Source organism: Spea bombifrons, chromosome 4, assembly GCF_027358695.1.
Source record: "Spea bombifrons isolate aSpeBom1 chromosome 4, aSpeBom1.2.pri, whole genome shotgun sequence".
Classification (NCBI taxonomy): domain Eukaryota; kingdom Metazoa; phylum Chordata; class Amphibia; order Anura; family Pelobatidae; genus Spea; species Spea bombifrons.
In genome coordinates, this window is record NC_071090.1 from 5510250 (window position 1) to 5532616 (window position 22367).

Sequence of the window (22367 nt, forward strand, 5' to 3'; positions counted from 1 at the left end):
TCTGAGGAGAGGTGCAGGTAGAATCTGGTGAAGAAGGCCCCACACAAACGGGGTGAGGGGTATGTCTCTCTATAGCTGTATACTCTGAAGGTATCATGTTTTTTCCAGTAGCTGATATGTAGAGCTGTTAATGTAACTAACTTTTTCTGTTGCTTTTTTTTTTAGAAGGGTGCATGATCAGCATATGTTCTTCAAACTCACCTGAACAAGTTATTAAGTTTCAATAGCATGATATTAAGATCCACAGAGCCATCTTCACCATGTCCATTCTACTGCCAGTACGAATGTGCTTTAAACGACTGTTGAAATACTAACCTCTTATTGCCCAGAGGGATGGGCAGTCCTTTTAGCCATGGATCCCCAGAGGTTTCCCCCACAGGGGGTTTTCCTCTCCTGAGTGCTGGAGGATGACTCTAAGTGAGTCCAGAGGTCGCTTTCTGTACATTTGACTCCTACTTAACTTACTTGACCAGGCATTTGGTAAAAATCATGCTAAGTGGTACTACCTTGTAACTTTCTCTAATAATTGATACCATCTTAAATGTAAAATGTACTACTTGTCTTGTTTATTATTCTTCTTGTGACATTTTCATGTGGTTTAACCTATGGACCTCATCCTTTCTATTCACTTGGGAGAAGGGCATCTGATTTTAAAATGGACAATTCGGTATTTAGTCTCCATATCATTAAATAATGATATTTAATTCATTATTTAAAAAATGTACATTATTTCATATACTCCCTAGCCAATGATATTAATCGATATTAGTAGTATAGCTAATGATATTTGAGAAAGGTGGGTAGCATCTTCATGAACCATCACAGTAAGTTGGACAAAACTGAGGGTATGAATGGAAAAGGCCTCAGGTGAAGCTTATTTTAGCACTTCGGAGCTCTGATCTACTAATTTTAGATTCTACAGTGACAAATACATTATTATAAGCATATACTGGAATTATCTGTACTAGAACTTCCACATAGAGTTTAAGGGATTCCAACCATTATGGAAATAAATTGATAAAAATAGGCAGCTGCACAGTTAGCTTAAAGGACATTTTTAATTAATACTAAAGGTAAGTCATAAAAACACAAGAATGATGCAAAAAAAAAAAGTCTACAAACATTTTAAAAACAAAATATGTCATAATGGTAAAGTAGATAAGCATATCCAGTTGTAATATATTCATGGAGTCTCTTCTGCTTCAAAGGATGTGAACAATTGCGAAATAACACACAAGGGTAAAAAATAAAAAAACATATACGATATATACTTAAAAACAGAAGTAAAACGTTCTTCACATACATGAGGGACTTCCAAGAAACTTCAATTTTCTCCTCTTAACTTGAAGACATGGAACATAGGACAAAGTTACCCGGCAGAAGAACTTGAAAGCATTACCTTTTATGGGAGCTTCGACAACTGTGTGGATGAGTCTTTGTCCTCCATGATGTGTCCGTATGCATGTAATAGGCGTGAATCCCATGCAGGTTAACATGTGCTCATTTTATATGATCATATCGATGAAGCGGGAGAACTAGCCGATTTGTAAGTTAATGTCGTTTGTGACAGTTCACAGGCGGGCTCCTGGATTTGCTTACTTATTGCTTACCTTACTGTCAAGCACTTCCGCTGCCCACTCAATCGCTCCTCGAGTATGGAGGCCAGCAGTGTCCATATCACGTTGCCAGTTCATCGTCCAAGTTGGAAGAGAGTTGTCCATATAGAAACTGCCGGCACACTTTTGGAGAGAGGGAGCGGGCAGCAGGAAGCGATTGATGGTTAGGTAAGCAAAATGGTCTTTTTACTCAGATAATTAAGATAACCATTATGCAAAGCTTACTTTTCCTAGGGGAAAAGTTTGGTTAATCAGTTTCTTAAGAATGAAGAACAAAGTTTAGTGTCAACAATTATAACAACTAAGGAACCGAGGAAATACCCCTTGTGATTTACTACGGGAAACCAATTGCCTGTCTGGTGGCAGATTTGCTTCCGATTACAACAGCTGGGGGGGGTAGGGCGTAGTTGTTCACACGAAACCATTGCTGTTCATGAATTTTCTTGCATACGCTGAACTTCCACTTTACATTCAAATGGGCAAATGAAGAAGTGAAACAGCTTAAGATCTCTTCATGCTACTCATGGCCTCGCCATTTATCTGGGGGCTTCTTATTATTTTCTTGTTCTCAGGTAAGTGCCAAAAAATCATCGGCAGCTGCCAAAACTTTTCCAGGGGGAACAGGGGGTAAGGACTAGTCAAATGTTCTTTCTTCACCTGCGCTTTAAGCTTATCTTCCCTCCTTTCACTACCTGACACATTTTGGGATCTATTCCAAAACCTTCTTCTAAAAATGGTAACACTTCCCCTTCATGGTAAAAGGATATATTTTAAAGTTCTAAGATACGCTGAAAGGCTGCGTGAAAATAAGGGGAATTCTAAAAATTGCGATAGCGAATGTTCTGGATTTTTAATTTGGGTTTTTGAAGCTTTTTAAGTCTCATGTGATTGTGCAAGAAAAAAAACGGTAACATATCATAAATCATGTTAAGGAATGTTGAAGAACGTTCATGTTCAATAACCTTCCCTGTTGTGTGTTTGTTTTAATTATTCAAAGATCATGTGGTACAAGCTGAAGATGTGAGGGGCACTTCTGGCCAAACTATGACCTTACCCTGCACATACTCTGTTAGTGGAGAAGCGTCACCCATGTGCTGGGGCAGGGGTAGCTGCTCAGTGTTCAGCTGTGACGATGTGATCATCTGGACTGATAGCAAGAAGGTGACCCAAAGGCAATCCGAGAGATACCGGTTACTGGGGGACATGGCAAAGGGGAACGTGTCCCTGACCATCCGCGGGGTGACCACCAGTGACACAGGAACCTACTGCTGCCGTGTGCAGATAAAGGGAATATTCAACGATATCAAGAAGGACATAACGGTGAAGATCCAGGAAGGTGAGCAGAGATCTGCATCTAGAACAAGGAAGCCATGTGCGTCACCGCAAATCTTTTAGACATAAGATATGAGTTAGAAATGTTTCCATCCTCTGCTGTATAAATAAACCCTTGTAATCATCGGGTGATGGTCAACTTTTTGTAAATCTGCCCAACAAACCATAGCTCCCCAAAAATGTATGTTTTATGGAGACAGCATAAGAGTAGCTCAGCCAGGAGTACAGAGAGCCCCCGACCAGGTATATGCAGACACCTCCGGCAGGGATAGGCAGAAACCAGATCGGGGTATGTAGGCAACTATGACAGGGGCAATCGGTATTGAGACAGGCTTATGTAGGCTGTATCTGAACCTGGAACCTAATGGGCAACCTGAATTACTATATTAAACCCCGAGCAGGGGTATGTAGGCAACTCGGACCCAAAGCATTTTCGTCAACCATGGATTTATTCCATCCTTCCTCAGTGGCATCTCACTGATTTACCTATACATTATGCAGGGCTATCTCAGACCTTTTTTGCAGGATAAACTCAATGGGGTCGGCCCTTCATAGTGCTGAGTGAAGTTGCAATTTAGTAAACAATTCTCCAACATTTTACCTTCAGACAGCTCACATGCCACCACCACTAGTACCACTACCACCACCACCTTCACTACCACCTACAAGCCTTCTTTGCAGCCGTCAGGATCAACAACCCCATCTCAAAATAATGGTAAGAGGGAGCTGAAAAAAAACACCCAGACAAAATCTAATCTGCAGCGCGGGTCCTTTAGAGTCCTCAATGTCATGGACAGTCTAGGCCTGGTGGCTCCATACGGGTTAGAAGTTCCTTTTATGTCTAAATATGTATTGAAAATGTGCTTTTTAAACTGTGTAGGACCTACATCAACAACGAATTATTATATCACCGAGGATCCTGTCCCAGACATCGCCCATGAAAAGAACCAGGTATATCTTCATCTGTACCACATGTTTTATGCGGAACAATAATTGGAATGTTGTTCATAAGACGTTTTGTTTCTCCTTTAGCTTCTTTGTCACATTTGGTTTGGTGTATCTTCCATAACGTTCTTATTGTCCTTCTCACTTCTATTGTTTTGAAAGACACATTCAGCACCCACCAGTCCTCAGCAGAGTAAAGGCCATGGATTGCTGATTGCGTTGGGTTGCATGGTTCCGTTGGTCATCACAGCGGCAATAATCATATATAAATGTAAGTACCCCACAAGGGCTTAGATATCCCCCCCCCCTTGGGACTTAGGTTACAGTAGTTAAAGTTTTACCTCCACCACCCTCGGCATGTATCAGTGAAGCCCAGCCAGCTCTGATACCAACAATTTCTGCAGTAATAAAACCAAGGCCTCAGAAGAGGTCTAAGAGAGCAGCAGGTGGACCATACCAATAACAAAGTGGGGGGACCTCAGCAACCTCGACGCTCCTTTCTCTCCAGATCCAAGAAGAAATGACTGCTGATGAACTTATATACCCAGTGGGCCAAGGGTAGCGTGTTTCATACCTGATTCATGTAAAACATTAATGATAATTGTAAGGAAATCTAGTAATAAGATGCTCTTCAGCGGTGGTTGAGCTAGAACACCGACGATGTGATTGAGCTAAGGTTTAATAACAAACACCCCGACACCTTATCATACTGCATTGTTGCAGTTGTAGAAACGCTCAGTCTTAATCACCCAGTCAGACACTATAGCTAATGTAAGACTATGGAGGAACGGACTTCATTAGCATTGCCATAAAGCATCGGCTCAGTGTGGTGTTTGAGCCGGGAAAGTCACCCAAAGACTGACAACAATGGCCGCCTCCAGGTCTGCAGATAAAGGGAGTTTATTGGAAGAAAATGAGATAAAACCGGGATTTTGCCAAGAAATATAATGAAACAGACAGTAAAATAAAACAAAAGCTGTAAGGTGAACCGAGTCTCTTTGGTATGGCGTAAAATTAAGTTACCAGGAAGGAGCTCAGCGTTTCCATCTTCATCCATTAGAAGCACTTTATTGAGACATTGTGTCTTGTGTCCTCTCCAGGTCGCTCTCAGAAGAAGCCTCATATCAGGTAATAGTCTTTACTCAAACATGCGCACAGGTATCGCAAAGGTACATTATTAATATTATTCACATAGCGCCATCATATTCCATAGCGCTGCATAACAGGTAAGCTTAACATAACAACCAGTGCATCACATGACATAAGTATGTATCTAACTTGGGAACCACCAGTTTCAACACAATCAGGATCTATAATATCATGTGAAGAAGAGACCTCTGTGGCTTGATATCTTTTTTTCTTTTTAATGCATTTCTCTGCAGCGATGCACCCGTGCAGATGGCTTTGGAAGATACAGACAGCAAGGCTGTGGATAACATCTATATTATGGAATGAGAGACAAAGCGTTGATTGAAACAAGTATAGATCATCAAGTAATGTGACTCAAATATATCCTATCAGAGAACATGCGCGGCGGGGAACTAAATAACCTGAACAGAGGAATTCTTCAAAAATCACACAAAAAAAATTATAGTCACTCGCTGATGGAACCATAAGTTTATAACCATAACAACTTATTGTTATAAAAACCATACGTTGTCAGGGAAAAAAACATGAAAGAATTCACCTGTGTTGAAGCAGGGCTTTGAGCTGTAATATAATGTAATATAATTTCAAATAATCATCATCCCGTGTGTCCCGGAGAATACCTCCAAGTGTCCTGGTTTTCACAGGACAGTCCCGATTTGGACACCTGGAATGTTGAAAGGAGGACTCTTCAACCAGTGATCCAAAGCAGTCGGCCGGCTACTTTTTCAGGTTCATCAAATCCCATCCTTCCCTTTGGGTTTTCTGGCTCAGACGGGAATCACTGAGGTTTGCCGCCGGATGCTGAAGACTCACAACGGGTATTGCAGGGACTTTTAAACATTAGTCTGTAATTTTTATTTTAATAAAGTGACTTCTGTGACTTTTGGCACAGAACATTGTCATGTGTTCCTCTGGTTTTTTTTGGGGGGGGGGCTGAATACTGGGAGGAATATTCAGAGCTAGGGACTTACTTTACTGCCCAAAACTATTTTATAATACTATAATAGCAAAAATAAAAAAGCAAATATGTCTCTTTTTGGCCATTTTCAATGTGGGGCGCTATGATTGCAGATGTAGGTAAGACAGAATCCTAACACTGTTAGGTTATTTGCATTGTGTGCCAATTGTGTGTGCTATGTGACACTAAAAATGCTTTTATTTATTAATCCCTGCCTAAAATAAAGAGAAAAACTACTAGTACAGAAATTATAGAAAAAAAGGGAAAGGCATTGCTTTGGTTAGTTCATCACAATGGCCAGCAGAGGGAGCCAGATGGTTAGTGCGTCCCAATGACCAGCAGGGGGAGCCAAAACGCTCTTTCTATGGATCAGAGCCGGAAACCTATTACAAATAAAAGCTCTTCGAATGCACCGAAACCCCCATTCTGCTGCCCCGGATGCATGTTAGGTTTAATAATCACATTTATAAGCTAAATGATTGCATAAATATCCCTGGTTCTCATAAAATAAAGTTATTTCAATATGTGTTGGAATTATGGGTAATGCGGTGGTTATTGCTGCAGATAAGATGCAACATATGGTTTAGAATGTGAGTTAATTGCTGATTACACTTCCAGTTATTAATAATCCATCGGAAATAGCCGGCTGTGTGATGAGTTCCCACCATGGGCTACACAGCCTGCTGTAAAAAATTTCAGGTCTCTTACATGGCGCTGTGATGGCCGAGTGGTTAAGGCGTTGGACTTGAAATCCAATGGGGTCTCCCCGCGCAGGTTCGAACCCTGCTCGCAGCGGATAGCTTTTTGTCTCAACAATGACTACTTTGAGAGCCAGTATTTGAAAATACAGAACACAAAACCTTACACCGAAAACTGACATTTATTAAGTATATATGTGTGTGTATATATATATATATATATATATATATATATATAAATATATATATATATATACACACACACACACACACAAAGTATATGTATAAATAAACTGACATTTATTTAACTATGAATCTGGATCATCTGAATCTTTATCCAGAAATGCATACAATGTAAGTGTAAAATATAGGGTGTATATATATATATTGGTGTGTGAGATGGACCTCAGTACATGCTAAAAATACACACACACACACATAAATAGATGGACATATATGTTATGATTAGACATATGATATATGTTATATATATATATGTCCAGTATTGATTGCATCAAATATTATGTAATATTAATCTCTGTTTATGAGTGATCTCTTTATTAATGTTTTTTTTGTAAAAATGTATTTGTGTGGATAAATTACATTACCCCCTGCCAATATATCTCTACTCCAAGCACATTAAATATATATGTTATGTATGTATGGGGACAACACGAGGGTTTGATTATCACACCATGGGTACAAAGCCTTGTTGTAGAGCCTGATGTCTATGCATTGAAACTTTGCTTTCACCTCAATAACTTCGCTTTCTCGAGACCCCTCATCAGGTTCTCTCCTTCATTCAACTAGCTTAATATGTACATATAACGCCATGGTCGCCAGCATTACACGTTTATGGCATATACAGCTGGTATGTGATATATTTTGTAGGTCTGTATACATCCGAAGATAGTGGGTGGATTTTGGACCAAATTAAGGAACCAGGACAGCCAGGATGTATATAAAAAGAATGTTCAAGTACTGGAAATACCATTTATACACAAACTAAGTATGCATCAATTGGAAATGGTTTAATAAATAATGATTTAAACCTTGTGAAGCATTAATTTTACATGCTGTCCAAATACACTGGGAATGTTGGTTCTTCTCTTCTCCCATTACTACTCTAAGCTTTCCGAATCTGTTATCTGCCGTCAAATTCTGTTTTTATGCAACTTGTACCTTTGTAAAACGCAACATTGACAATACCTACAAGAACACTATGATAAGTTAGATTTTTTTTTTTTTTTTACAAGTGTGTAAGGTGGAAATCTGCAGCTGTTCACCATGAATGATGCATATTGGTGTAGCAGGCCACTAGAACATTCTAATAACTGGTTTGTAACGTATGAAGGATCTCAGGCACAAACCACCTGATGTGCTGGACTCTAGGGGATAAACAGATCTGTTCTTTTATTTCAGAATCGTCCAATATAGCCTTTGAACAAACTTGGACATCAGCTGTTATACACATAGATTGTAAGCTCACAAGAGTAGGGCCCTCTTTTCCTTCTGTACCGGTTTATCTTAATGTGTGTCAGTCTTATTGTCATTCTGTATATTGTCCATGTCATTATAAAATATTCTCATTCTTTCCTTTTATAAAAGCCTTAAAAAAGATCTACTGGCACAATATAAATATTTTTTTTTTTTTTACAGTTAACATATTCCTATCTAACAAGCTTTTGATTTACCAATTATTTAATGCTTTCATAAAATTAAAAAAAATGCCTGGCATGGTATATGTACAAAGTATTTGACAGCTCATGTACAGCTTACAGTATCTGTGTTTGTATTAATAGTCATATTAGCCAGAAAACACAAATAATTACAAAGGATAATAACTGACACTGAGGACCAGGATATTAACTCTCTCCTTGGACAAAACAACAATACACAACATGGGGGGAAAAAAAAACATTTGTAATTTTCTAGGTCATTTCATCAATGATGGCGCACATTGCAGCGTCTTTGTCTGCTTTGACAGTGGCAATAGCCTCCTGCTTCCCTTCATTTTGGTCCATACATGACGGCTCCATCTCCATAGGTTCAGTCTTTATGTTGGCTATTCCATCTGGAAGAGGAAGGTCATCTGGCAGCATGGCCAAACAGTTCTGTATCATCTCCACTACTCGCTCCAGATGTTTCTGGAACCTCTCTGCTGTTTCCAGCCGCTGTCGCTTCTGCACCTCCATCATTACTCTGAGTGTCTCCCTGGCCTGATGCGGCCGGTATTCATTTATCAGGTGGTGCATATGAACAAACAGCAGCTTGATGTCCTCCAGCTTCTCCTCCCTTTTGATGCTACCCGGGCTGCGTATTAAGATGTCCAAGAGATCCAGGAAGTTGACCAGAATAGACATATTGAGTTTCCTCAACTCCTTCTTGTGATCAAACTGCATTGGATGGAGCCGCTCGATTCCCTGACCTTCCAAGGGGCGGATGATGAGGTCATCGCATTGAAACTGGTTCCCAAACATCATGTAGCTGTCTTTGATAGGTAGAGGGGGTTTGGGCACCAAGCCCTTCCGGACATTTTCATCTGTGTATTCTTTGATATACTGCATCGGGGGCAGGGGCATAGCACTTACTTGCTGGGGCTCCCCCATGATGATATTGGAAAGAAGTGCCCTGTAAAAGAATTAATATGAGTTCATAAGATTATTGCGCAATAATTTTCTTACAACAGAACATTAGCTAGAAATAAAAAATAATACGAGGCATGGGAAAATATTAATTTAAACAATAAGCTGGCCTAGCCCTGTAGGTAATCAGATGATTGTATCAGTTACATATCAGTGATCTCATTTCAGTGACAGCAAGCATTATAATTTAATAAATAAATATACTATACATAAAGGGTAGACACAGAGATAAAGCATACTTAGCGTATCACATAATACAATATGTACTAAGACATAGATTGTAAATGACAGCAAATAATGATTGACAGAAAGCCTTAGTAAGTATATAGGACACATAAGGCCTTTGACCTATACATGTGCTTTAATCAGGACACAAAACCAATTTGATCCATACCAGGACAATAATTTGGCACAGCTTTCCGCAACAAAATTATATTTTCAGATTAAAGTAACAGGACGTGGGGATAAGAATTTTCCCGACAAGGTGTTCTGCAGCAGCAGATGCCTTATACTATGTGCGTGTAAAACACATGCATTCTACACACAAACATACAAATAAATACACATAATACCTGCAACTGTGCGGACTCAGGAAACGCACAAACTCAAGCACCCCACAAGCCACTCCTACACTCTCCGGACGGAATGATGACACACTTCCGGGAAATGGTCCCGTGTCGGACGCTCATACAACCTCACTTCCGCCCAAACCAGAGTCGCGCGGTAATTGGCTGCTACTCTTGCAGCCTAACGAAGGCGCTGCGCATGCGTTTCCTAAAGGGCTGCCCACCATTGGGACTAAAGTGTGATATTGTGAATTATACTAATTATAAATATCATATATATATATATATGAAAATAAATGTATATGTTTCAATACATGCCTGTCAATAAAACTTTATGCCTTGTGTTTCATTGCTATTTTCAATTATTTGCATATACATATGTATAAATAATATATATATATGTGTATATATATATATATATATATATGTATATATTTAATAATATATTAAATATATATATTATATTATTTTATGAATGTGATTCTGTCACATTAGAGGGAGCGGTTGATTTTTTGGGGGTCTCAAAACCAGACCAATATTTATTTAATGGTTGCGCCACTTTTCATGACATTATTGGCAACATTGATTTAATTTTTGTACGACTAAAAAAAAAAATATTAGAAATGATTATTAATAGTAATTATTAGAGTAAAAACATTCCTAAATTGGCATGATAGGTGGCAAGTATAAATAAGGTCAGGTTGGGTCCTCCATGAATCAAGGAAAAATGACTTCTTACATGCCCTCCCTCGATAGCAACCTAGAACCCTACAGACCGTATAGTTCTTATCTACCATCAAATTCTATGTTTCTGTGTTCTCCCGTATTCCGTCCCCAAGAGGGCCCTGTTCTTGCGACCTTACAATCAAGTCGAAAGTGACTGTATCCTTTCTGTGCTTCATCCAACACTATTGGGTACATTAACTGGATTTGACCCCTCCAGGGCGCGGTATTGTCTATCCGTCAAAAAAAAAATTTGTACAGTCACCTAGAAAAATCCTTTACTGTCTTAATTTGACAGTTTCTGCAGAATGAACATGTCATTGAATAAATTGTGAGGCTTTTAGGTGCCGGGGGCCGACATTTGTGTGCATCGGTAGCTTCTTACCAGAGGTTGAGTTCAGTGTAAAGGAGGATGTGGTTCAGTTTGAGGTCGTAATGCACATCACACCTTTATCTCGGCTGTGTGATGATAGATAAAGTTATACAATCTACTCCTCCGCTCTGTATCGCTGAATCAACCTCCCCCTTAGTGCTACCTTACACTTCAAAGCTGTCTGCGTCACCCCCCCATGCGCACGTTTGGCCGTAATTTAGTTTCTTTTCACACTTGCTGGCTGGAGAAGTAATTCTTTATGTGTGCAGAGCCGCATGGTCTCCAGGAGACCATGGGATCGCAGGCTGGTGCGGTCCAGGTGAATACCAACGTCATCTTACAACAGCCCCTGATTAAGAAGTCCCAGCAGAAGAGGAGAACGTCCCCCGCGAACTTCAAATCCCGGGTCTTCATCCTCACACCCTCCTCACTCAGCTATTACGAGCACAGGAAAGGGGTGAGTAAAGAGAAGAAATCCAAGAATGGGGCGTCTGGCGAGGTGTTTTGGGGCTTCGTTAATCTGTAGCTTGTAGGAACTTTTAAGATCTAATTATGGTTTTTGCTTCCATCCAGTCCGTAGTATGATTAAACTTTCATGTAATCTGGAATACACGGTATCTGACAATCCAGCTGCCGTGGGCTACAACTGCTATAATTCTTATAATTAACTTCTAGGCTATTGCCTATGGCCTGTTTTGGTGGTGAGACGTGGCAAGCCATGGGCCACAACGACCCGAGCACAATAAGAGACCAATTAGGGATCGTAGTTTACCTTGTCTTGTGCCTTCTCTATTAAATAAGGCAAGTGTATTAAGACAGCATGGAAACTTGTAAGAACTGAGCAGTCATGGAACCATCCCCTGACTCTGAGCCAAGGGCACCTGCCAACTTTATGGTGGAGGGTAAGGGAAGAGCATTCCATATTGTTTTCCAAGTCTGCTCAAGACAGTTCTTATTTCCCCATGTCCTACTCCTCTCCGACTCATCATACCAAGACCCTACACTTCCGAATAATCTTCCCAAAACTCGCAAACTGTAAATTTCCCTAAGCATCTCCTAGCCACCCCTGAGCTCTCTGCCACCCGGCTCCAATTTCTCTATGTAGTATCCGTACATCACGTTCTCTACTGCAGGTCAAATGGTGGAGTCCATCTTCCTTCCATCCCCACCTAATACCCACAATGCAATATCGCGGGTGGACCAACTGCAAGATCAGTGCTATTGAGTGGCAACATCATCGGTGCCAACCTAGGTGACCTAAATAGTGGTCTAAGGTAGTAGTTCTTAGGGCACACCAACAGTCAATGTTTTCTCAATCTCCCTATTGAAAGAGAATGTGGTAATTACTAAAATCTACCCTTTTAGTGTGTCTTGAGGGTTGGGTTCAAAACCTCCGGTCTAAGATGGCAGATTGGTTGAGTACACTGTTCTCTCTAATCTGAAGTCATGGTATATCTAGGGCAACATGTCCTAAGGCTGACCCTGGGCATCAGAATGGGGCCACTGTGGTTCAGCTTATATGTATTCTGTTTAAATAGATAGAAGTAATGACTGCTTGAAAATATAAAATATATTTGACAAACAATATAAGATTCGGTAATTGTCTCCCCGTCATTTCTATTGCCTCCTGCAGAAAATCCGCAATCTTAGGGGCGTCATTCAATTATCCCGCATTAAATGCGTAGAAATTGTGACAACTGACGCTTGCATTGCCTGCAGAAATAAGTACCCTTTTCAGGTAAGACTTAAAAACCCTGTATAACGCTTTTATTATAATATATGAGCATATGTTATCTGTAGACACATTCATTTGATATTCAAAATGTAATAAGGAGATGTGATAATATGGTGTATTACCACTTGCCCTTTGAGACTATTGCAACCCATTGTACGTTTGAAGCTAGTACATACGTGTGTTTTAATGTGCACTTCCAAAGATTTCTGATACTGAATTCCTCTTGCCCAGATTGTCCATGATAACTACCTTCTATATGTGTTCGCTCCAGACAAAGAGAGTCGGCAGAAGTGGGTACTGACCTTAAAAGAAGGTAAAACATGGGGGGGGTTAATTTTTGTTTTTATTTAACGGTATGTCTTTCTTCCCCTTATCATGCGAAGAAGTGTAGGACCAGATCCCCAATTACCCTCTTCTGGAGCTGGACTCCCTACATGGGGATATACAAGCACTAAAGTCTTCAAGGAGTGGTGGTGGCCCAAAGGGTCATTGGACATGGAGAGATATGTGCATGACATGCCCTGTCTTACTTTATTCAACCCATTTTACCTAACTACAGAGACCAAGGACAATGATACCCTCATCCCGAAATATCACCCCAACTTCTGGCTGGACGGAAGGTGGAGATGCTGCTCCCAGACTGAGAAGATGGCAGGAGGGTGTGCCTTATATGACCCCAACAAAGACGGTGAGAAACAAGCGAAGATTTCCTAAACGTATTATGGTTTAGCACAAGTAACGCGGGCAGTTTGGGCAGCAGAGAGGATGTGCATCATTCTTTTTTTGCTCCCTATTGCATTAAAGGCAAAGGTGCTCAGGACCCGAAGCAAAATTAAGACCAGCTTGCAGTCTTCAGGATTGAGACACCTGTCTTGGGGGGGGGGTTGCCAGAGGCGGGGAGGGGTGGAGTCAGGTAAAGAAGTGGGCGGTATCTGTTCGGTTTAACATGTTTCATATAATAATTAAAAATTATCTTACAGCCACAAAGAAGCCTTTGCCCTCCATCCCAGAGGACAACATGGTAAGAGAACCTCCATGTCCTACAACTCCTTTTAGTGCATTTGAGCTCTATATATTTTATCTCTGCGTGGGGAGGGATTAGAGCTCCTATTTAAATGTATTTATCTGGTTAAGAACCTGTCTCTTTCCCATATACCGTATGATGTGTATTAGAACCCAGCCTTATTCGCATACCTGGGAACTCTCTAGGTTTGACTCGGAGTCTCTGGGCAAAGTCCTGCTTCTCCGGGTCTCCGGGTCAGTTTCTTCCTTCTCCCGGAAGGCCAGCATGATTTGGCCCCGCCCACTACATCCTCCCCCTGTTCACATCCACTCAAATCTGTCTGTGGGTAACTCCGCCCCTACATGCCGTTAGCCCTGTCCTTTCATTATGCCGCTCCACCAGAAGAGGGAAAGCTTTGGGTAGCCCACCCTGGGAACTTCCCCGGTATGCTTATGTGTATAGACAGACACTCTTAACTTCCTGTTTTGAGGAGTTTGCATAATTATTCCTCCCCATGAAGTTATTGCCTCTCTTTGGTGGGATCTGATTGGTTCAGACTGCCTTTTTTTAAGGATGGTTTGAAGAAATGGGTGATAACATCAGCGCAGGAAGCTAATTGTTATGCTGGTTACATTTACTTAATCATCCGCTTTACTTGGAATCAAAGCGTGTAACGGAAGGAAAGCCAGACGCCAGCAACTCGTATGGATGGCTGAGCGTTTTGGGAGTCATGTCCGCAGCACCTGGAGCGCTAATCCTTTCCTGTGTCGGCTGTGAAAACGGTTCTAGCATTGCATTCACGCGACTTCAGAATTGTTCTTAAACCACAAGCCTGTTTCTTCCTGCCCTCCAGTCATACAGACTCCCCGCACCTGAACCCGCCTGTGATCTGTATCTGTTTCCTGCCCCTCAGATTAACCCCTTACCGATGAGCTGGCTGCAGGCGTTATACGACTACAACCCACAGAACTCCCAGGAGCTGGCTCTCCGCAGAGGGGAGGAATATGTGCCGCTGGACGCCTCGGAAGTGCACTGGTGGAAGCTGCAGGATAGGAATGGGTAGGGAGAAGCGCCAATTCCTAAATACCCCGGGCTCTTCTTTATGGCCTGCAGACACACATGACAGATGAGAAAAGCCAGCGTGTTACAATATTTTTCAACCGCATTCTCATGATTTCTCTCCTTCTCGTCCAACCAATGAAATAAATGGCGATGGTCAAAAATGATTGGGGCAAAGTTTGAGGGCATCAATAGAGCGGGGCTGCCCCAACAGGTGGCTCTATGGCACAACAGGTGGCTCTATGGCGCATGCCCTTATGGGAAATCCAGACATGGGTGTAAATGCATATGGGTCACGCGGATCAGAAGATCCAGGAGAACACAAAGTTGCGTACATCACCCACATCTGCCCACCCCCGGCACTTTAGGGCCACACAGTGCTCTCCTTGCTTGCGGCCGGTCATATCCAGCCACTGGCCGCACACCACAGCACCTGATCCGCCACTGAAGCATAACCGAATTGTTTATTTTGCCCATTTCTTTCATTTTTTTCTCTCCTTCTTCTTCATTTCTATATTTTTGTGCAATCTTTAATATCAAATTCTCTCGTTCCTTTAGGCACACAGGTTATGCCCCGAGCAGCTACCTGGCAAAGAACACTCAAGACAGTCTCCAGGCATATGAGTGAGTGCCCGCGAAATAACTCAATCCTCATAGAATCCTTTGGGGAATTTATATAATTATCACCCGGCGCAGGTTCTGTTCCACAAACATTAATTCAGCTCGTAAGCAGATTGTTTCCTCTCGAAATGCAGGCAAACAATCAAAAACATTAAATGAGCTTTTTCAGTTTAAACGCTAGTTTTTTTGGTCACATGACAATTATGTGAAAATGATGAATGAGACAAAAACATGAATAAATAATTATTACTGGAAAAGGTTTGAGGATTCCGCAGTACAGAGAATGCTGTTTCTAATAGTATTTTTTTTTTCTTTAATTTGGATTTGGATTCCTGGACCCTAAAAATCTTCTTAGGATTTTAGAACTTCTCTGATCCCGCTAAAATATCAGCTTAACCCTTAAATAGGTCTGGCTGCCACCCATATGCACCTTCTGTAGGCTCTCTTAATGCATAGCCAGCATGCATTGAGTCTGCCATATTGGTATCCATGTCAACAAAGTGTGTTTTTACGGGATAGAAACATGCTTGCGTCAGTAATTAATGATTATTAAATTGTATTTTATATTTATATTTTGGTTGCCACCAAAAAAAACAAAATCAGTAACGCTCTAAGCCGTTGACTTTCAATGTTTTGGGGTTTTTTTTGTGATCGTAAATGCATTAAATCCCAAAAGAACCCGCTCAGATTGTTGAAATATGACGCGTTTCGCTACTCTTAACTTTTGGATTTAGCCAAATCAGTTGCCGTTACTTTTCCTTCCAGATGGTACAACGGTAGCATCAACAGAAAGCAAGCTGAAAAGCTCCTCAGTGACCGGGTAAGGACAGGAAATACCTTTTCAGAAATAAGTGTTATATATATATATAATATATATAATATATGTTATATATTTGGGTGATTCATTAATTCATTATAAAATTGCCAACTTAACGGTACCCTCCTTCATTCTGTAACAGTATCCTTTTTCTTGTAAACAGGGGATAGAAGGAGCCTTTATGGTCCGAGACTCAAGGCTGCCGGGAACCTATACCGTATCTATCTTCACTAAAGCCCTTTGGTAACGCGCCCATCCAGATTCCCATTTTTTTTGCCATTTTCTTCTGTTTTAGAACTGCCAAATAACGTTCTTCGTCTTCGTATAAGGACGTTGCCATTTAACTATCCAACAGGGACTTGAGAAGGGACAGCGGGTAGGGGCATTAAAAGGCAACAAGGGGTGGAAACAGAGCGGAATAAAAAAAAGGGAAATAACTAGGAAAAAACAGAGGAACAGAGAGATAAGCTGGCCGACCGAGGGAAGCAAGAACACAAGAACAGAGGCTAATCCAAAGGGTATTTTCTGGCATAAACTTTCCCTCCTCAATCTAAGACGAGACCAACGACTGATTAAGGTCTGAGTCTTTACAGCAGGAACAACGGGCAGACTAGACGGGGGGCCGAAGGGGGCCTGATCTGCCGGCAGATTCTGTGTTACCGATGGGTCGCTGGAATAGATTTCGATCACTGATTCTCTCCCAATGATTTCCTTCTCTCTCCGCAAGTGAGAAAAACCAGGTGGTGAAGCACTATCACATACGGCAGACCTGCGACATCCCACCCAAATATTACCTGGCCGAAAAAAACGTCTTCGGCTCTATACCCGAGCTCATTCATTACCATCAACATAATGGAGGGGGTGAGTAGCAACTCACTGGGGGGGTTATTCACAAAGCCATCTGTCACGTTTCCAGATTCTAAACGCTAAATAAACCCGCGGAATCCTGTTTACAGATAGAAAACCTATATGTATCACCATCTTGTATGTATACTAATGAGCCAGAAAGGCTTTCTCATCATGCATTATATGATACATCAATTATTTGATACATCAATGTATAGGACATGAGCGCTTTTTTAACCACTAATTCTTTTGACACTTTTACATTTATTATGCACCATTATTATTATTATTATGATCATTACTATTAATGAGAACTTTTCTATTTCTTTCTATCGCTCATGAAGGTTTGGTTAGCAGACTTCGGTACCCCGTGTGTTGCGGGAAGGAGGTGGTCCCAGTCACAGCTGGACTGAGCTATGGTAAAGTCCGGTTCCTTACATGTTAAGCATCTAAAAAAAACCCTGAAAATAAAGGATTTAAAGGAGAATTATTCACAACACTGCTTGGATGGTCTTGTACAGTATATCTGGTAATCCAAGCCACGTCACGGCCTATAACGCAGCAAGCAGCGCTTGAATTTAAGGGTAAATCCATGTCTAGGGTGCAATTTGAACCGTGGCCATACATTAATCTTTAATGACTACTAACCCAACTGGAGTCTATACCTCTATGGGTCACCGATGTACATCTCAAGCACAATGGACTATAGGCTATGAGATAGGAGGTCTATCCGCAGCATGTGACTCTCTTCTGACCTCGTTTCGATGAACCCTTAGGAAAGTGGGAGATTGACCCCACACTCCTGAGCTTCGATAAAGAGATCGGCAGCGGGCAGTTCGGAGTGGTTCATCTCGCGACCTGGCGAGGAACGAGGAAAGTGGCAGTGAAGATGATCAAGGAAGGGATGATGTCAGAGGAGGACTTTGTGGAGGAAGCCCAGGTGTTGATGTAAGATGTTTATGTTGCAAGAATGTACGTGAGGCTGTCCGTAAACAAATAAAATGCTATCTTCTCTCTATTGGTTCACCCTCTGTATCTCCTTCATTCATGCTTTCCCTTCTCATTACTCTCCAGGAAGCTTTCTCACCCGAAGTTGGTGCAGTTCCTGGGGGTCTGCGCTCAGCAGCCTCCCCTGTTTCTGGTCTTTGAGTTCATGGAGCATGGCTGCCTGACTGACTACCTCCGTGGACATAGGGGCACCCTGAACCGGGAAACCGCTCTGGGGATGTGTCAGGATGTATGCGAGGGGATGGAATACCTAGAGAAGTCTAACTTCATCCACAGGGACTTGGTGAGCTCCACTCCTTGTCTCATAAAAAGAGCTTCCCGCTTCCCTTCTTGATTAACGTTTTTATCGTATTCTCAACAACAGGCTGCGCGGAACTGTCTAGTTGGAGAATCCTTGGTAGTCAAAGTGTCAGATTTTGGAATGACCAGGTAAGTTCTTCTAAAAATGTTACCACCTCTATGTCGTTTGGTACAAAGGATCAGCTTCTTCTTCTTGATCTTTGGTATTATGGATACGGGTTGAAATGCAGCTCAAGGCTTCACTTTGAACCGGTTTGTCAAAAAAGCTTCAGAAAACAATAGCTTTGTTCTTTTTCTTACCCTCCTTGTTAGGTTTGTCCTTGACGACCAGTACACCAGCTCCACCGGCACCAAATTTCCAGTGAAGTGGTCAGCTCCGGAGGTCTTCCGATACGGACGTTACAGCAGCAAGTCAGATGTCTGGTCTTACGGTACTGGTTTTACGATCACTTCTGTTCCATAAAGTGTGATTTGCCAGCCCAGTTACCTTTTTACATTCAGTTTCACAATGACTTCTGCAAAAGGGAAATGGATACAGAAATATTTATACCAAAGAGTCATTAGTTGATTTTATTGGAAAAATACGTGGATTGTGGACAGAAATCTAAGACTTGCTACTCGAAAAGGCATTCCCATCCATCCTCTTCTAATCTACCTCGCCTTTCCCTATCCCTCTACTCCGTTCCTCTGGCTCCTTTACTAGAAGAAGGGTTTATCCTGTTCATGCGCTATATAACAGATAGATAGATAGATAGATAGATAGATAGATAGATAGATAGATGGATAGCTAGATAGATAGATAGATAGATAGATAGATAGATGGATAGATAGATAGATAGATAGAAAGATAGATAGATAGATAGATAGATAGATGGATAGATAGATAGATAGATAGATAGAGAGAGAGATAGATAGATAGATAGATAGATAGATAGATAGATAGATAGATAGATAGATAGATAGATAGATAGATAGATAGATAGATAGATAGATAGATAGATAGATAGATAGATAGATAGAATGAGATGTCCCTGGACCAGGAATTGCTGGAGCTACTTCCACAGTCTGGTTCCTACAGGGTTCTCCGCTAGCTTACAAGCGGTAGGGTCAAAAAGTGAAATCGGACGGGAACTCAGAGCTTTCAACTCCCAAACTAAGTCCCATTTAATGAATGCACGTTGACATTTTTTAACCTTCGACTTTTTTAGAGACCCTTGTAAAACGTAGCACTGGAAACTTTTCATTCATAACTCTCAATCCAGCGCCCTGTCTGGGAAATATGATTAGTGTAAATTCCCAGGCCGTGCAGCCGACCAGGGATAATAATCTCAAATCCCCCGGTTCAGAATGAGTTTATGCAGAACATTCCGGATTCATCAGCAAAAACAAGGTAATCCCAAGCCCTACAAAAAATATACTAGGGTTGAGAGATGTGAAGATGGTTATGAACCTCCATGTTGGCAGGCACTATGTATCAAACAGGGCCAGGTTCCCCCATATGTATCTGTGTTCCCATTGTCCTCTGCATGCGATGATTCCATTTATTTTAATTATTGTGGAAACACTTGGAAATATTAGATGTTACGTTGGCGGTGACGGACTTATCGCTTGCGTTTGGCAGGAGTATTGGTCTGGGAGATCTTCAGTGAGGGTAAAACACCCTTTGAGCATCTTAGTAACTCGGAAGTAGTAGAAGAAATATCAGCTGGGCTGAGGCTCTTCAAACCCAGGTTGGCTTCGCAGATGGTTTACCAGTTAATGAACAAGTGTTGGCAGGAGGTAAGTTCAAATGTGGCAACCAAAAAAAAACCTCAATTACCTACATTTTAAACAATTCTACCTTTGTTTTTTCCCCTCTGTTTTCTTAGAAAGCGGAATTGCGGCCAACATTTGGCCAGCTGATGAAGGAGATCATGGAAACTGCAGAGTGCGATCTCCAGGGAACGTGGTGGTAGAACTGGAAATTCAGACATCTGTATTTTATTGTGAAGAATTGGGGTCGGGATGGAGGACTCCTATGGACTCATGCTTTATGTCTTCCCATCTGGAGATTGTTAGTGTTTTGCGTAAGAGCGATATAGCCTTCTTGCTTCTTGTGGCAATCTGAACTGTATTGGTTGACCTGGACTTCATGGTGTCTTGAGAAGAACGCCATTTTTTTTCTATGGCCTAAACCAGCGGAGCCATGGAAGGTTTATGAACCAATAATATTACTTGTCCTATCTTTGGACATCTTAAAAAAAGAATTTGTTTAAGCAACGATGACCACAAAGATCAGCAAATGGGAAGATGATGTGATTTATAAGGCAACATCATGATCATTAAATATTTTAATTTGGATTATAATCAGGAGCCCCTTTGGGACGTTGTAGACAGGTCTTTGCTAGACTAGGCAGTAACCCTTGTCAATTGTTATCCATGGCACTCTTAAAAGTTAAATGATAATACTTTTAATATTATGTATGTTATTTATTGATAATATTATTGTTTTTTTATTTTCATCTTACAACATAATAAAGCTGAACATATTTTTTTTTATTCTGTCTGACATTGTTTAGACCGGTAGCTATATTTGTGCATTAATTGAGGTCCTAAGGGTTAAAAAAATTAAACAAAAGAAAGAGAAACAATTAAAAACTACTTTTTTTACTTTTACCGAGGTGGCACTTAACCATAGATGGGCTAGGCATAGGGCTCATAGACCCAGGCAAGTTGTTCGGGAAATAAGATGGCTCAGGCAAGCTGGGGACAAAGATGGCACAGACAGGCTGTTTGTGGGCTGAAATTGCATAGAGAAGCTGTTTAGGGGCAAAGTTGGCACTAACAAGCTTTTTGGGGGATAAATTTGGCACCGACAAGCTGTTTGGTGGCAAAGCTGGCTTAGTGGGACATGTTGCTTGGCAAAGTCAGGGGTGGGGCCCAGGGCAATTTCTGTACCGGGACCCTGTGGTTTCTAGTTACACCCCTGTTACACACCAGTGATTTTTTAACACGCGAAAGTGAAACAATTTTAAACTTTAGAGGACCGGAAGACCCTCTCTGACATAACTTTTTATGTCTTTTCTCTAGATTCTGGTTAAAATTAAGGTCCTAAGTCCAGGTTCAATGTGGGTAGAACGGGTTGCAGGCCAATGTCAGGGCAGGTAAAAAAAAAAAAATAAGGTAAGGTCTAAAAAGCCACGTATTATCAAATAATGACATAATTACATAATAACACGATTACATAAAGATCATTCAATTTAACCCCTTAAGGACAATGGGCGGTCCCTAAACCCATTGAAAACAATGCATTTTTAGCCCGTACATGTACGGGCTTTGTCATTAAGGGGTTAATTCAAAAGCAAACAACTTGTTCAGAGGTAATGTCTTCAACGACCAACTTACGTTTAATATCTGTGGTGTTATTGGCTGCTCGGCTACTGTTTTTTTAATTTTCCATGAGATCAAGACTTTTTTTAATGATGCCCCTAAATTGAAGGCATGGACTGCAAACTCAGCAGCTCCCTGTCCACCCGGTATATCCATTCAACACATCAAAAGAACGAAGCAACCTGCAGAAATAGATTGACCCTGGAGGGATCCAACAAAGTAATTCCCGAATCTTGGATTTTCATGAATTAAATCTCATTAAAGTTAAGTTTCAATTTAATAAAACAAAGTAAATGATTGTAAAATTAACTATAGGAAGAGATAAGTTGAAATCAAGCTTCTATCTCATCTAAGTGCTGTATTTTTTCTTTTGTTTTTTTTTTGTAAATGCATATTTAAAAGTATTTTAACCCCTTAATGACAAAGCCTGTACATGTACGGGCCCAAAATGCATTGTTTTCAATGGGTTTCGGGACTGCCCATTGTCCTTAAGGGGTTAATATGCGTTCTTCTTTACCAGGGGCATTAAACTGTCCTTTAAAGCCAAAACATAGCGTGCAGCGCAGTGCAGCTGCAGTTTCACGAGCCCTGCCGCCTTCAACCA

At 41.1% G+C, this 22367-nt stretch overlaps 3 protein-coding genes, 1 long non-coding RNA gene and 1 other non-coding gene across 5 annotated transcripts; 4 read left to right on the top strand and 1 right to left on the bottom strand.

Moving 5' to 3' along the window:
• The first annotated feature begins 2139 nt into the window (after positions 1-2139).
• Positions 2140-3750, top strand: LOC128490321 (hepatitis A virus cellular receptor 1-like). The gene is made up of 4 exons (XM_053462163.1): positions 2140-2188; positions 2614-2952; positions 3556-3663; positions 3746-3750. Exons 1-4 carry the CDS (start codon positions 2140-2142, stop codon positions 3748-3750), a joined length of 501 nt encoding a protein of 166 aa, XP_053318138.1.
• A 104-nt stretch (positions 3751-3854) lies between these two features.
• Positions 3855-5548, top strand: LOC128492030 (uncharacterized). Its single transcript, XR_008354056.1, has 4 exons — positions 3855-3899; positions 4056-4164; positions 4994-5021; positions 5276-5548. It is a non-coding gene; the product is annotated as an uncharacterized LOC128492030 (long non-coding RNA).
• A 1165-nt stretch (positions 5549-6713) lies between these two features.
• TRNAS-UGA (transfer RNA serine (anticodon UGA)) lies at positions 6714-6795 on the top strand. Its single transcript has one exon. It is a non-coding gene; the product is annotated as a tRNA-Ser (tRNA).
• Positions 6796-8085: 1290 nt separating this feature from the next.
• Positions 8086-10008, bottom strand: MED7 (mediator complex subunit 7). The gene is made up of 2 exons (XM_053464590.1): positions 9916-10008; positions 8086-9329 (listed from the first exon to the last, which is right to left on the bottom strand). Exon 2 carries the CDS (start codon positions 9305-9307, stop codon positions 8630-8632), a length of 678 nt encoding a protein of 225 aa, XP_053320565.1. The 5' UTR covers positions 9308-9329; positions 9916-10008; the 3' UTR covers positions 8086-8629.
• Positions 10009-11297: 1289 nt separating this feature from the next.
• On the top strand, positions 11298-20905 carry ITK (IL2 inducible T cell kinase). Its single transcript, XM_053462164.1, has 17 exons — positions 11298-11462; positions 12639-12743; positions 12972-13053; positions 13300-13428; positions 13721-13761; positions 14657-14802; positions 15361-15426; positions 16189-16243; positions 16404-16483; positions 16968-17101; positions 17431-17505; positions 17863-18034; positions 18161-18377; positions 18459-18523; positions 18707-18825; positions 20016-20173; positions 20263-20905. The coding sequence occupies exons 1-17, from the start codon at positions 11298-11300 to the stop codon at positions 20347-20349; spliced, it is 1896 nt and encodes a 631-aa protein (XP_053318139.1). The 3' UTR covers positions 20350-20905.
• The last annotated feature ends 1462 nt before the right edge of the window (positions 20906-22367 follow it).